Source organism: Elephas maximus, chromosome 6, assembly GCF_024166365.1.
Source record: "Elephas maximus indicus isolate mEleMax1 chromosome 6, mEleMax1 primary haplotype, whole genome shotgun sequence".
Lineage (NCBI taxonomy): Eukaryota > Metazoa > Chordata > Mammalia > Proboscidea > Elephantidae > Elephas > Elephas maximus.
The window spans coordinates 19,228,475-19,243,958 of record NC_064824.1 but is presented as its reverse complement, the minus strand read 5'-3'; the positions used below and the strand labels follow the sequence as shown (position 1 = coordinate 19,243,958).

General features: G+C 41.2%; 1 protein-coding gene across 10 annotated transcripts in view; it reads left to right on the top strand.

Moving 5' to 3' along the window:
- EPB41L5 (erythrocyte membrane protein band 4.1 like 5) overlaps nucleotides 1-15,484 on the top strand; it is a 221,259-nt gene that overhangs the window by 181,384 nt on the left and 24,391 nt on the right. For 8 of the 10 annotated variants that reach the window (XR_007518074.1, XR_007518075.1, XR_007518078.1 and 5 more), the window contains one exon: nucleotides 168-242. The exons of the other annotated variants lie outside the window; for them this stretch is intronic. Coding sequence is in view for 4 of the 8 variants with exons in the window: in XM_049889155.1 (XP_049745112.1) it covers nucleotides 168-242 (75 nt within the window). In the remaining 4 variants the exon portion in view is untranslated. Of the gene's footprint in view, nucleotides 1-167; nucleotides 243-15,484 lie in introns of those variants that run through there. 10 annotated transcript variants of the gene reach the window in all.

Here is a 15,484-nt window from a genome sequence, read left to right as displayed (position 1 = left end):
GAAAAGGAGAATCGTTAATAACCATGATTCCTGAATGTCTCTGTTTATTTAAAGTAAAGAATACCAATCAGTCCTCGTCAGGATTATAAATTGAGAAGATATGGAAAAGGCTTAGCCTGATGCTTAGTGGGTCCTTTAACAACTATAGATGCTTTTGTCTTTCATAGGATGCTACAGATGAATTGGACGCCTTGCTTTTATCGCTGACGGAGAATCTAATTGACCAGACAGTCACACCTCAGGTAAATATGCTGTAAACAGCAAGATGGAAAGAGATCCTGCCAGATTCCAATTTCTGCCTTTTTGGCAGTTTAGTACAACTTTTCGTTTAAAAAATGTTCAGATTTCAATAACTACTTAGCATTGTCTTTCTGTACTGAAATTCTACCACTTCACATTTGTGTGTTACTGTATAGTAACCACATTACTATAACCCTATTTGTAATTCAGGACCATATTAAGTGGTATTGAATGATCCACAGGCAACACCCATGAAAGCAGCAGCCAAGATATCAGATGATGCGTTGCATTGGGCATATTTGCTGCAAAAGACCTCTTTTAAAGTGTTAAAAAGCAAAGATGTCACCTTGAAGACTAAGGTGTATCTGACCCAAGCCATGGTGTTTTTAGTTGCCTCATAATGCGTGCGAAAGCTGGACAACAAATAAGGAAGACTGAAGAAGAATTGATGCCTTCGAATTATGATGTTGGTGAAGAATATTGGATATACCGTGGACTGCCAAAAGAAGGAACAAATCTGTCTTGAAAGAAGTACAGCCAGAATATTCCTTAGAAGCAAGGATGATGAGACTACGTCTCATATACTTTCGACGTGTTGTCAGGAGAGATCAGCCTCTGGAGAAGGACATCATGCTTCATAAAGTAGAAGAGGAATGAAAAAGAGGAAGACCCTCAATGAGATGGACTGACACCGTGGCTGCAACAGTGGGCTTAAGGGTAACAACCATCATGAGGATGGCACAGGGCCAAGCAGTGTTTCATTCTGTTGTACATAGGATCGCTATGAGTCAGAACTGACTGGGTGACACCTGTCAACAACACCCATATTAAATAACATAAGAGGCAACTTGTGGGGATAAACCGGCATCTAAAGAGTTTTTTTTTTTTTTAAAGAGTTAAGATGATAAGGACATATTTAATTTAAAAAAAAAAAATTCTCCTGAAAGGTAGGAGCATAAAAAATTGGTAGCCTTGAACGTAACAGTCATTATCACAGTATGGAAATACTGTGTTAAGTGCTATGATCATAATACAAATAAGGAACACTTTTTTTCCTCCAGCGACTTAAAGTCAAAATAGTTGAGGTGAAAGGTATACAGATGACTAACTTAGTGCCTTATGAGTCATATGACAAAAATCGCTGTGGGAAGTAGATGCCATTCCGGAGGCTCAGAAGTACAGATGGTACTTCCTGTGGTGCTGGATGTGTGCTTAGATCACTCCTTCTCAAACTTCGTTGTGTATTGGAATCACCAGGAGTAGGACGTATTAAAACACAGATAGCTGGGACCATGCCCAGAGTTTCTGATTAGGTAGGTCTGGGGAGGGGCTGAGATGTTGCATTTCTAACAGGCTCCCCCGTGATGCAGATGTATTCTGGGAACCACCCTTTGGGAACCACCAGTTTAGGTCAATAAAGAAACTTCACCAAAGGACAAGAATTAACCTCTAATCTGGAAAAGTGAACCAGGTAGAAAATAAAAGGGATAGTGACAATATTTAACCATAATAATCCTTTAAATAGAGAAAAGAAGTAGCTTCCAGGATTAATATAAGATGGCTAAAACCTGGAGGAGGAATCTGTGGGTGCTGATTCCATGTCCGTTCTTTCAGTGGGGAGGGGATAAAAAACCAAAACCAAACCCAGTGCCGTTGAGTCGATTCCAACTCATAGGGTGATGGAAATGAAACCGATCTTAAAAAACCAAGCAGTTTTCATACCACCAATATTTTTCTATTTTTTTGAAATCAAAATTGATTACTGTGCATTACAGGTTCTGTACCTGGGCTGTCCATCCTGTTATATGCTTCTCAATTATTAGACATGTGATGCTCCCTTTTAATAATTTTAGCTTTATAACAGGTTTTGATATATTGCAAAACCAGTCCAATATTCTTATACAGCACTTTGGCTCTTTTTGCTTATTCCTTCTTTTACACAACCTTTAACATAATTTTGTTAAGTCCCACCCCACCTCCCCACATCCCCTTGGATTTTTATTTGTAATTGCATTAAATCTTTAAATTAATTTGGAGAAAAAATGTACGTATTTGTGATAATTTGTCTTCTTAGCCAAGAACACTGTGTTTTTCTCATTCAAAACTTCCTTTATCGCCTACTAAAGTTATGTGTTATAGGTTCCCCTTCCCCCGGTGGAAGTTCTGTACTTTCCTATTTTTGTTATTTCCCAGTCCGTCATGCTTTTTATGCTACTATTAATGGGATCTTTTTTCCTCATTCTATTTCAAAACGACTTTAAGAAGGCTATTGTTTTCTGGGGAAAAAAAAAAAAGTTTTTTATCAATTAAAATAAAAACTGAAAAGTTATAGAAATAATAAAGTTTGCATTTTATAGAGGAAAAGGTTTTTATAATCATTTTCTTATACTTTATCTGGGTTATAGTTCTCATTCTTAAGGAGTATCCAGATTATGGTTATAAAATTCCACCTTCCTAGGAGGAAATGAAGGCAGAACTTAAAAGTTTAAAGGAGGAATGTCCATTACTAAGACTAGGAAGAAAGTTCTGGAAGGTCGTGGGACTTCCACCAGTTTGGGAATTGATTCTAAAAGAAATATATGACAAGAAGGTATCTCGTAAGACCAATAGGATTGTCTTAGTCATCTAGTGCTGCTGTAACAGCAATACCACAGGCGCATGGCTTTAACAAAGATAAATTTATTCTGTCACAGTCTAGTAGGCTACAAATTTGAATTCAGGGTGTATGGTCCAGGGGAAGGCTTTTTCTCATTTGGTTCTGGAGGAAGGTCCTTGTCATCAATCTTCTCCTGGTCTAGGAGTTTACCTGCACAGGAACCGCAGGCCCAAAGGATATCCTCTCTTCCTTGCGCTGCTTTCTTAGTGGTATGAGGTCCCCGCTACTCTCTACTTGCTTACCTTTCCTTTTATCTCTTGTAAGATGAAAGGTGGTGCAAGCCACACCCCAGGGAAACTCCCTTTACATTGGATCAGGGATGTGACCTTAGTAACAGTGTTACAATCCCATCCTTATCCTATTTAACATAATCTAATCTTGGAAACTGTGGTGTCCTAGTGGTTAAGTCCTATGGCTGCTAACCAAAAGGTTGGCAGTTTGAATCCACCAGTTGCTCCTTGGAAACTTTGTGGGGCAGCTATACTCTGTCCTGTAGGGTCACTATGAGTTGTAATCGACTTGATGGCAACGGATTTGGTTTTTTGGTTTAATCTTTCCTCATTAACCACAGGCAGAGATTAGGATTTACAATACATAGGAAAATTACAATGACGAAGTGGAGGACAACCACACAATACTGAGAATCACAGTCTAACCAAGTTGGCACACATTTTTGCGGGGACAAAATTCAATCCATGGCAGATAGTATCCATTTTTTAAATGTCAGGTGCCCAAATTAAGTTTAACATACTCCTCAATCCATGGCATATTATCCTCTTGCGTCCACGTCATACTTCTCTTGTGTTTGTTTTGTTTTGTTTCATTCCCCTTCAGCCTCTATTTCCCATCTCCATTCCCCTTTTTCCTTTATTCTCCACTCCTCACCTCCACTCCCCTTTTTCTTCATCCTCCATTCCCCACCTCCATTCTCCTTTTAATAAAATATATCAATTTTTTCTCATCAGTATTTAAGGTCACCAGTACAAGGACTGGTTTAAGTTTCCATAAAATAAGGGGATTTTACTAGATTATAATTCTGTATATAGAAGTAAGATCTAGAAAATTAAACATTAAAAACAATGTAATAGAGGAGGCAGAGCCAACACTGTACCCTAGACAGACACATAATGCCATCCCTCTGCAGCAAAGACCCAAAAAACTAAGTAAAACAGACACAAACATCAATCAGTCCTGAAACCCTAAGCATCAAATGAAGGAATAAAGAACTAGAGCAAACACCAATTGGAAGAAGAAACTGACAGAAAACAGACAACAAGGAGAGATACATGATGTTGGTCCTGCCAACTAACACAGCACAGTATTGCCATCTTGGAGCACAGCCAGCAACAATCCCAGACGGGGAGTGCCAGAAGGCAACTTCATGGAGCTCCCAACAGAAGACAGAGCACCTGGTGATCAGAGAAACACACTTTCCCACCCCTCACCCTTCTGGAGAGTAGAAGCAAGAACCGCCCCCCCATCCCAGGCAGCCCCCAGTTGCCGGGGTCCACAATGTGAGCCACCACCATCACTTCCTCTGGGCCCGCTCTGCCCCCTCCTGCCATGCAGCTTTTTTTTTTTTTCTTTTCTATCTCCCTCCTGCCCAGCTCCTTATGCCACCTCCACCCCTTTCTGATGGCCCCTGATCTGCCACCGTGGCTAGTGACCCATCTGCCTGTTGCCTTGCCAGGTCCAGCCCAGCCCTACCAACCAGTTCCCAGTGCACCACCACTTTTTTGCTTGTTTTTCTTTCTGTTCTCTCTCTTCTTTCATCCTTCCATCTAACCCCATATGCCACCTACCTGCTTCCTGCCAGCCCCCAGTGCTGCGGATAGAGGGCCACTGGCACACCGGACCTTCGCTGCCAGGGTTCGCCCTGTCCACGCTCACTGACCTTCACCATGCCACCATTTTTTTTTTCTTTCTACCTCCCATCTAGCCCCACATGCCACCTCCCTACGTCCCTCCCCTTCCCACCAGTACCCAGGTCCACTCCACCCCCACCTGCTGGCCACTCGCTGTGTGGCTGTAGTTAGAGCATCTCAGGTACACAGGCCTGCCACTGCAACAGGTCTGCATCACCACCACCCCCTCCCCCGCTTCCTTCCACTTGACCAGCTGCTGAATGGTAGGAAGCAAGCCTGTACCACTGCCCTTACAACACCACCATCTTCCTGGCAATGGGCTGTCAATGCTGCCACCCCACTGGACCAACATCAGAAGGCAGACAGTGTCTGCTCAGTCTGCCCTCAGCCACCTCGGCAAACCAGTGTACAGTAAAGCATGCTCCCCCTGCCTGCTGCTGCCCTGCCCACCCAGACAAAGTGATGAGAGCTGTCATATCCACAGACAAGCAAGTGGCAAAGCACGTCCAGCCCACCTACCCTGACAGATCAAAACTAAACAAAAACAAGCAGGATGAAACAAATGAACATAAAATAAGTTAAAAAAATAATACCTTAGTGTCTTGGAGACAACAAACAATATCAGAACATGTAAAAAAAAGCAGGACAAGATGGCTCCAGCAAATGGCCAAAATAATGAGATAACCTTCCAGTAGAAGAAAAGGCTCAGGAACTACGTGATGTGGAATTCAAAAGACTAATATTTAAGGCTCTTCAAGAGATTAAGAAAGAGATCAAGGAAAACACAGACAAAACCGAGGAAAAAATGGAGAAAATCATGAAAAACACAGAAAAAACCAACAAAAACATAGCCAAAATCAAGGAAAACGCAGATAAAGCAACAGAAGAATTCAGGAAAATAATAAAAGAACAAAATATCAAAATAAAGAATTAGGGAATCATGCAAAAACAGCAACTAGAAATCCAAAAGATAAACACCAGAATTTCACAAATGAACGACTCAATAGAAGGTTTTAGGAATGTCTTAGTTATAAAAAAAAAAAACTTTTTTTTTTTCCCCTCTGGTTATCTAGTGCTGCTATAACAAACACCACAAGTGGATGGTTTTAACAAAGAGAAATTTACTTTCTGACAGTAAAGTAGGCTAAAAGTGCAAATTCAGGGTGTTGGCTCCAGAGGAAGGCTTTCTCTCTCTGTTGGCTCTGGAGGAAGGTCATTCTCATCAATCTTCCCCTAAACTAGGAGCTTCACTGCATAGGAAACCCGGATCCAAAGAACTTGCTCTGTTCCTGGCACTGGTTTCTTGGTTGTATGAGGTCCACCCCTCCCTGCTCGCTTCTCTCTTTCATATCCCAAAAGAAACCAGCTCAAGATACAGCCCAATCCCATAGATCGAGTCCTGCCTCATCAATACAACTGCTGCTCATCCCCCATCGTTAACACCATAGAGGCAGGATTTACAACACACAGGAAAACCACATCCGATGACAAAATCGTTGGATAATCACAATTCTAGGAATCACGGCCCAGTGAAATTGATACACACATTTTTGGGAGACACAAATCACTGCATAACATTCCACCCTTTGGCCCCCCAAAAAACACGTCCTTTTAACACGCGAAACATATTCACCCCATCATATCATAGCAAAAGTCTTAACTCCAACTCCAAAATCCAAAAACTCCTCTTCATCTGTGAAATCTAGAATATAGGTTGTCTGCATCCAAAGGTACAGTCGTAGAACGGGCACAAGCTAGACGTTCCCATTACAAATGGGAGAAACTGGAGGGTAAGAAGAGATAACAGACACCAAGCAAGTCAGCAGAACACATTACATTAGCCCTCAAGGCTTTGAAAATAATCCTGTTCTCTGAGACAACTTACACAATGGCCTTGCCTTCCAGACTCTAGGTATTGGCCACACTCTATGGATTCTGAGTGGAGACCCCTCAGCCCTGGGCTTCAGCTCCACCTTGCAGGCCTACTGGAATGGCAACTCTGCACCCTTGGCTTTAGGCGCATCATTCTCCTAGTCCATCTGAGTGGCCACTCCACCCTTAGAAACACCAGAGGCCATAGCTTCACCCTTTGAAACGCCAGGGGTCATGGCTGCTATCCCTTTTGAGACTGAGGCAGCTCAGCTTCCTGTGTTCCTTGTCTCTTCAGCTTCTGCTTCCTGGCTCCTTGGCCTCTCGGCCCTTCGGCCTAACACCCACATCTGCCCTGCTGGGGCAAGCATTCCAAAGCTCTGTAGTTATGCTGATAATTGCCTGGAGGCACCCCACTCTGCCAGGAAGCCTCTTGCGCACAGGCACTCAGCGATCACACTCCATGGGTCAGCTTCAGTGCCTCTGGTTCTGGCCTCCTGGTTCTGCTGCCGCTGGTTCTCTGCTGCTGCTGGTCCTCTATCCATACATAGTTTCAAAGCCACTTTCACATTTCAGGTATCTGTTAGAGCAGCACTCCACTGTCTCGGTACCAGATGTCTTAGGCTGGGTTCTCTAGAGAAGCAAAACAAGTAAAACACATATGTATGTATATAAAAAGAGAGATTTATATCAAGGAAATGGCTCACATGGTTTTTAGAGGCTGTAAGTCCCACGTCTGTGAGGCAGGGAAGAAAATTTTCCTGATTCACGTAGCTACAGGGGTGGTGAACCCAAAATCAGTCGGCCAGAGAGCAGAGCTGCCACAGGCTGTGAAGGTTGATGATCAGCAGTCAAGATGCTGGCAAGCTGCTAGCCCAAGTCCCAAGAACCGCAGGCCAGCTGCAGGATCCAGAACAAGCAAAAGCCCCAGCAAGGTGAGCAGGAAGGAAGTAAGTGGAGGAGGGCAGGGATATGAAGGCCTAGGGGGTGGTGAGTCACCACAGGCCCCACCCCTGCTGGTACCACTCAGCAGATTCCGTTATGGGGGTGATCATGTATCAGCTTTCAATAGGGAAGTGATCACAACATTATACAACTGCCAAAACACTGAGAATCATGGCCCAGCCAATTTGACACACAATCTTAACCATCACAAGGAGCAAATGTGAAATAATGGAAGATACAATCATTGAGATAGATGACAAATCCATGGATGCCACTTTGAGGAAAAATCAGAGAAAAGAATGAAGAAAACCTAAGAATTATGTGGGACACAATCCAGAGGAAAAATTTGCATGTGATTGGAGTTCCACAACAGGGAGAAAATGGAAAACACAGAGAAGGTTGTTGATTTGTAGGCAGACAACTTTCCAAATATTGTAGAAGAACAAAACCTGGCCATCCAAGAAGCTCAATGAACCCAATATGGGCCAGACCCCAGAAATAAGTCACCAAGACATGTCATAATGATACTTGGCGAGACCACAGACAATGAAAGAATCCTGAGAGCAGCTCAAGAAAAATGAAAGGTCACTTACAAGGATAGGTACAGTAAGACTAAGCTCTGATTATTTGGCAGAAACTATGTAGGCAAGAAGGCAATGGGATAATATATAAAACCTTGAAAGAAAAAACTGCTAACCAATAATAGTATATCCTGCAAAACTATCTCTTAAATACAATGGTAAAATTAGGGCATTTCCAGATAAACAGAAATTAAGGGAATTCATGAAAACTAAACCAAACTTACAAGAAATATTAAAAAGAAGTCTTTTGGTTAGAGACCAGTAACAGGCAGCAGCCAGAGTCTAGAACACAGGACAGTGTCAGCCAGATACCAGCCTAGGTAAAGAACTCTCAATGATAGAGCTAAAGGATTTAAAACAGGGAACAAAGATGTCAATCTATAAATGACCACAACGCCAAAACAATAAATGTGGGAATAAATGGTGTAGGTATAAAACTTTCAAATGGAGAAGTCGTCAAGGCGATACCAAGTAATAAAAGTCTAGTTCAGACTTAGGAAGATAAGGGTAAATTTCAAGGTAACCACAAAGAAAGTTAGCAAACTTATCAGAATAAGAGAGAAAAACATAAAGTCTCAATGAACGCAAAATCTATAATAACGAAAGGAAAGTAAATCCACAAAGAAAAGGAACTCAGCACAGGAAAGTAAGAGGAACAAAGATAAGCACCAGAAAAAAACAACAACACAGCAACGTGACAGCAATAAACTTATATATGTCGATAATCGCACAAATGTAAATGACTAAAATGCATTCATAAAGAGAGTGTGGCAGAGTAGATTAAAAAATTCAACCAAGCAATATGCTGTCTACAAGAGACACACCTTAGTCACAAAGACACAAATATGTTAAAAAATCAAAGGATAGAAAAAAAAAATGTCAAGCAAACAGTAACCAGAAAAGAGCACTAGTGGCAATAGTAATCTCAGATAAAATAGACTATAATGCAAAATCAACCATAAAAGACAAGGAAGGACATCATATAACAATTTAAGGTACAGTCCACCAAGAAGACATAACCTTAAACACCTACGCACCCAATGACAGGGCTCCAAAATATATATAACAAACTTTAACAGCACTGAAAAGAGAAGTAGACTGTTCCACGATAATAGTAGGAGACTTCAAAACACCACTCTCAGTAAAGGACCTAACATCTAGAAAGAAACTCAACAAAGGTACAGCAGATCTAAGGGCCAAAATCAACCAGCTTGACCTCACAGACATATATAGAACACTCCACCCAACAGCAGCAAAGTGTACATTCTTCTCCAACCTGCATGGAACATTCTCCAAAATAGACCACATTTTAGGCCACAAAGCAACCCTTCATAAAGTTTGGAACATTGAAATAATACATTCTCTCTGATGACAGTACGACAAAAGTAGAAATCAACAGCAGGAGTAGCAAGGAAAAAAAATAAAACTACATGGAAACTGAATAACACCTTCCTTAAAAACAACTGAGTAATAGAAGAAATCAAAGAGAGAATTAAAAAATTCCTAGAATCAAATAAGAATGAAAGCAAATCATACCAAAACCTTTGGGACACAACCAAGGCAGTGCTCAGAGGTCAATTTACAGCAATAAACACTCAAAGAAGAATGGGCCAAAATCAAAACGTTAGCCCTAAAACTCAAACAAATAGAAAGAGAAGAGCAAAAAATGGTCACAGGCCCCAGAAGAAAGGAAATCATAAAGATCAGAGCAGAAATAGAGTACAGGAAAACAATAGAAGAAGTCAACAAGACCAAAAGCTGGTTCTTTGGAAAGATCAACAAATCAAAAAACCATTGGCCAAACCAACAAAAGAAAAACAGGAGAGGTAGCAAATAACCCAAATAAGAAGTTAGATGGGAGACATTACAACAGACGCAACTGAAATAAAAAGGATCATAACAGAGTACTATGAAAAATTGTACTCTAATGAATTTGAGAACCTAGAGGAAATGAACAAATTTCTAGAAAAGCACAACCTACCTAAACTAACAGAAATTGAAAATCTGGACAGACCCATAACAAGAGAAGAGACTGAAGAGGTAATAAAAGAACTCCCAACAACAACAACAAAAAACCATAGCCCGAATGGCTTCACTGGAGAATTCTACCAAACATTCAAAGAAAAGCTCACACCAGCACTACTCAAACTATTTCAGAGCATTAAAAAGGAAGGAGTATTCTCGAATTCATTCAAGAAACCCAGCATAACCCCAATACCAGTGCCAGGCAAAGGCAACACAAAAAAAGAAAATGACAGAACAATCTCTCTCATGAATATAGATGCAAAATTCTCAAGAAAATTCTAACCAATAGAATTCAGCATCATATCAAAAAAATAACATGACCAAGTGGGTTTCATACCAGGTATGCAAGGATGGTTCAACATTACAAAATCAATCAATGTAATCCACCACATAAATAGAACAAAAGAAAAGAATCACATAATCATCTCAATCTATGCAGAAAAGGGATTTGATAAAGTGCAACACCTATTCCTCATGAAAGCTCTCAATAAAATAGGAATATAAGGGAAATTGTTCAGCACAGTAAAGGGTATCTGTCCTGGTGGTGCAGTGATTAAGAGTTTGGCTGCTAACCAAATGATTGGCAGTTTGAATCCACCAGCCACTCCTTAGAAACCAAAAAATTCTACTCTGTCCTATAGGGTGACTACGAGTCAGAATCGACTCAAAGGCAGTGGGTTTGGTTCGGTTTTGGTTATACAAAACCAACAACCAGTATCATTCTCAACCAAGAAACAAGGATGGCTTTTATCACCACTGTTATTTAACACTGTGCTGGAAGTCCTAGCTTGAGCAAAAAGGCAAGAAAAAGAAAGAACACCCAAATTGAAAAGGAAGAAGTAAAACTCCTTTTTCTCAGATGATATGATTCTATACCTAGAGAATGCCAAAAATTCCACAAGGAAACTACTGGAACTAATAGAAAGATTCAGCAGAGTAGCAAGATACAAGATCAGCATACAAAAATCAGTTGAATTCCTATACACCAACAAAGACAATTTTGAAAAGGAAATCAGAAAGACAATACTCTGTATAAAACCAAAACCAAACCTGTGGCTGTTGAGTTGATTTTGACTCATAGTGGCCCTATAGCCCCTAAAAAGATAAAATACTTAGGAATAAATCTAACTTAGGATATAAAAGACCTATACAAGGAAAACCACAAAACTTTATTGCAAGAGACCTACATAAGTGGAAAACATACCATGCTCACGGATAGGAAGACTCAACATTGTGAAAATGTCAGTTCTCTCCAAAGTGATCAACAGATATAATGCAATCCCAATCCAAGTATCAACAGCATTTTTTTAATGAGATGAAAAAACTAATCACCAACTTTAAATGGAAAGGAAAGAGGCCCTGGATAAGCAAAGCATTATTGAAGAAAAAGAACAAAGTAGGAGGCCACACACTACCTAATCTCAGAACTTAGTATACAACAGGGTAGTCAAACAGCCTGGTATTGGCACAACAGACACATAGATCAGTGGAACAGAATCAAGAACCCAGATGTAAATCCATCTACCTATGCTCAGCTGATCTTTGACAAAGGACCAAAGTCCATTTAGTGAGGAAAAGACAGCCTTTTAAAAAAATGGCTGTGTTAGTCATCTAATCCTGCTATAACAGAAATACTACAAGTGGATGGCTTTAACAAAGAGAAATTTATTTCTTCACAGTAAAGTAGGCTAACAGCCCAAATTCAGGGTGTCAGGTCCAGGGGAAGGCTTTCTTCCTCTGTAGGCCTTCTCATCAGTCTTCCCTCGGACTAGGATCTTCTTCGTGCAGCAAACCCAGGTCCAAAGGACACACTCTGCTCCTGGCACTGCTTTCTTGACGGTATGAGGTCCCCTTGTCTCTCTGCTCGCTTCTCTCTTTTATATCTCAATAGATTGCATCAAGACACAGTCCAGCCTTGTAGATTGACTCTTGCCCCATTAACACAACTGCCGCCAATCCTCCCTCATTAACATCACAGAGGCAGGATTTACAACATATAGGAAAATCACACAATACTGGGAATCTTGGCCCAGCCCAGTTGGTACAGACATTTTTGGAGGACATAATTCAATCCATGACAATGGTGCTTGGAAAACTGGATGTCCATCTGTAAAAAAAACTGAAGCAGGACCCCTACCTGACACCATACACAAAAACTAACTCAAAGTAGGTCAAAGACCTAAATATGAAACCCAGAATGATAAAGATCATGGAAAAAGAAATAGTGCCCAGCACCAGGGGCCCTAATGCCTGGTGTAAAGAGAATTCAGAGCATAACTAACAATGTACAAATACCAGAAGAGACTAGATAAGTGGGAGCTCCTAAAAATTAAACACGCTCATCAAAAGATTTCACCAAAAGAGAAACAAAGAGTAAAAAGGGACTGGGAAAAAGTTTTTGGGAGGACATATGCTACAAGGGCCTGATTTCTAAAATCTGTAGAGTACTTCAACATTTCCAAAAGAAAGAGACAAATGATCCAGTTTAAAAATGGGTAAGGGATATGAACAGATACTTCACCAAAGAAGGCATTCAGGCAGCTAACAGAGAAATGAGGAAATGCTAGCAATCATTAGCAACTAGAGAAATGCAAATCAAAACTGCAATGAGGTGCCATCTCACCCTGACATTACTGGCACTAATCAAAAAAAAAAAAAAAAAGAACCAGAAAATAACAAATATTGAAGAGGGTGTGAGGAGACTGGAACTCTTATGCATTGCTGGTGGGAATGTAAAATAGTACAACCACTCTAGAGGGTCCCGGTCAGAGTGTAAGTAAAATGTAGAACAAATTTCAGATTCACAAAAAAAGACCAGACTTACTGGTCTAACAGAGACTGGAAGAGCCTCCAAGACTGTGGCACCTGGAAAAGACACCGTGCTAATTCAGAACTGAAGCCATTCCCAAAGTCCACCTTTCAGCCAAAGATTAGACTGGCCTATAAAACAAACAGTAACACATGTGAGGAACGTGCTTCCTAGTTCTGTCAAATACACAAGACCAAATGGGCAACACTTGCCCAAAAGCGAAGGCAGGAAGGGACAGGATAACTGGGCAAATGGACATGGGGAAGCCAGGGTATAAAGGGAAAGGGGGCGAATGCTGACACATTGTAGGGATTGCAAGCAGTGTCAAAAAACAATTTGTGTATACATTTTTGAATGAGAAACTAAAAATAATGTGTACCAAAATATCAATAAAAAAATAGGTATTATAAAAAAAAGAATGTAATAAAGGCCATGTGACTCACGAGCAACATGGGTGTTTTATTGCCGTTTCCTCATGCATGATTGGTCATTAGAGAACCACCTGTGTATAAACAGTTGTTTTTTTTCCTGTGTACTTTCTTCCTTTGTGCTATTCATTTGGATTAATCACAAGCCATTGTTCAGAATGCTACCAAGAAGGCTGTGGTTATTTGTAATGAGCTGAAATTTCAGAAAATAAACGTGATACTGGGGGTGTGGGAGGACACTCATTAATTAAACCAAGAATAGTAGTAGCATTCTCGGAGCCAGGGGCAGATTATTCAATAGGCAAGGTAAGAACGGCCTACTTTGCTTACCAGATCATCTGTAGTGAACAATTTAACATGGGTTTCAGCACAACAACCAAAAAAACCAAACCCACTGCCATTGAGTCGATTCCGACTCATCACGACCCTCTAGGACAGAGTAGAACAGCCCTGTAGAGTTTCCAAGGAGCACCTGGTGGATCTGAACTGCGGACCTCTTGGTTAGCAGCCGTAGCATTTAACCACTATGCCAACAGGGTTTCCCAGCACAACAAAGATGTGGTGAAATCCATGGGAAATTGTTCACTGCAGGTTAGTAAGTAAGCACAAGTAAGCCTGTGCTTACCTTGCTTTGTGGGTCATCAAATGCTGTCGGGGACTGTAAATTTTAAAAGAGGGCTTGATTCTATAGGAAGCTGCTGTGGGGTTAAAGGGAGAGAGATGCCAGCCATACCTGGAAACAGGCTCACTATGATGGATCTGGTAAGCAAGGTAAGCACTGTGTTTACCTTGTCTGTTGGATAGTCTGCCCCTGGTTGGAGCAGTACGTTTTTAGGTTAGAGATTCTTAAAATGATGACAGTTTGTTAAAGGGGAAGGTGTAGCTGCTGTGTCATAGAAAAAAAAAAATTTTGGATTCAGAAGTCCATGTCAGCTTAGGGGGACCATAAAGAACTGCCTTCCTCCTTACCATGTGTGGGCTTTAAAATTAACTTTCCCCAAAGAATTTGGTCTTTGTACTTGATTCTTGAGGGATAACCTCTCAAACCATGGAAATTCTCCAGTAATAAAAGTATCTTTGATGAAGCCTGTAGACCACACCTGAGGGTTTATGCTAATGAGGTTACTCAGGGTGGGGTTGGCCAGGCCAGGAAGTCCACTGATTGATATCAGCTGACCTGGAGCTGGGGCAAGCATGATTCAGTCAGTTCTGTCCATATAATCAAAAAACCCGTTGCCATCTAGTTGATTCCGACTCATAGTGACTGTATAGGACAGAGTAGAACTGCCCCATAGGGTTTCCAAGAAGTAGCTGGTGAATTTGAACGGCCGACATTTTGGTTAGCAGCCACAGCACTTACCCCCTGCACCACCAAGGCTCTGTCTACATAATTAAGACCCCCAATAAAAGCTCTGGACATGGAAGCTCCATGGGCTTCCTGGTTGGTGAAAGACATTGATGCACATGGGCGGGTAGCGTGTTCCTTTTTGGGACATGAAAGTTGCACGCTGGGAACTCTCTCAGACTTTGCCCTGTGTGTCTCGACATGTATCCTTTTTGCTGTAATAAAACTGTGCTTTCTAGAGAATTATCAAAGCCCCTCAATAGTAGGAGCTAGCAGGTCAGAAGTGAGGGGGCTGATGGACCTCTGCTTGTGGCTGGTATCTGAGGGAGTAGAGGGAAAACTCCAAATTTGGCACCAGCAGGTCAGAAGTGAGAACTCCCAAGCTCAAGGTTGGCATCTGAGGTGTTGGGCAGACTTGGCAGCCTGGAGGACTGAGCCCTTTAACTTGAGCTCTGACGTAGCTCCAGGCTGTTAGTCAAAGGAAGAAGTGCTGCGTGTTCAGCTCTTGTCAAAATGGAAGTGGAACAAAGGGGAACAATTGATAATAAATCGATTTTGATTTTTCCCCTCAGTTATTATGAGTCAGAATTGAGTCAACAGCAGCTGGTTCGGTTTTTGTTTTTTATTCAGTTTTGTTTTTTTATTCAGTGACAAAGTGGGATTTGAATTTCCACTCACCATGTATTTCATGATAGCAGAAATATTGTGAATGTAATTATGA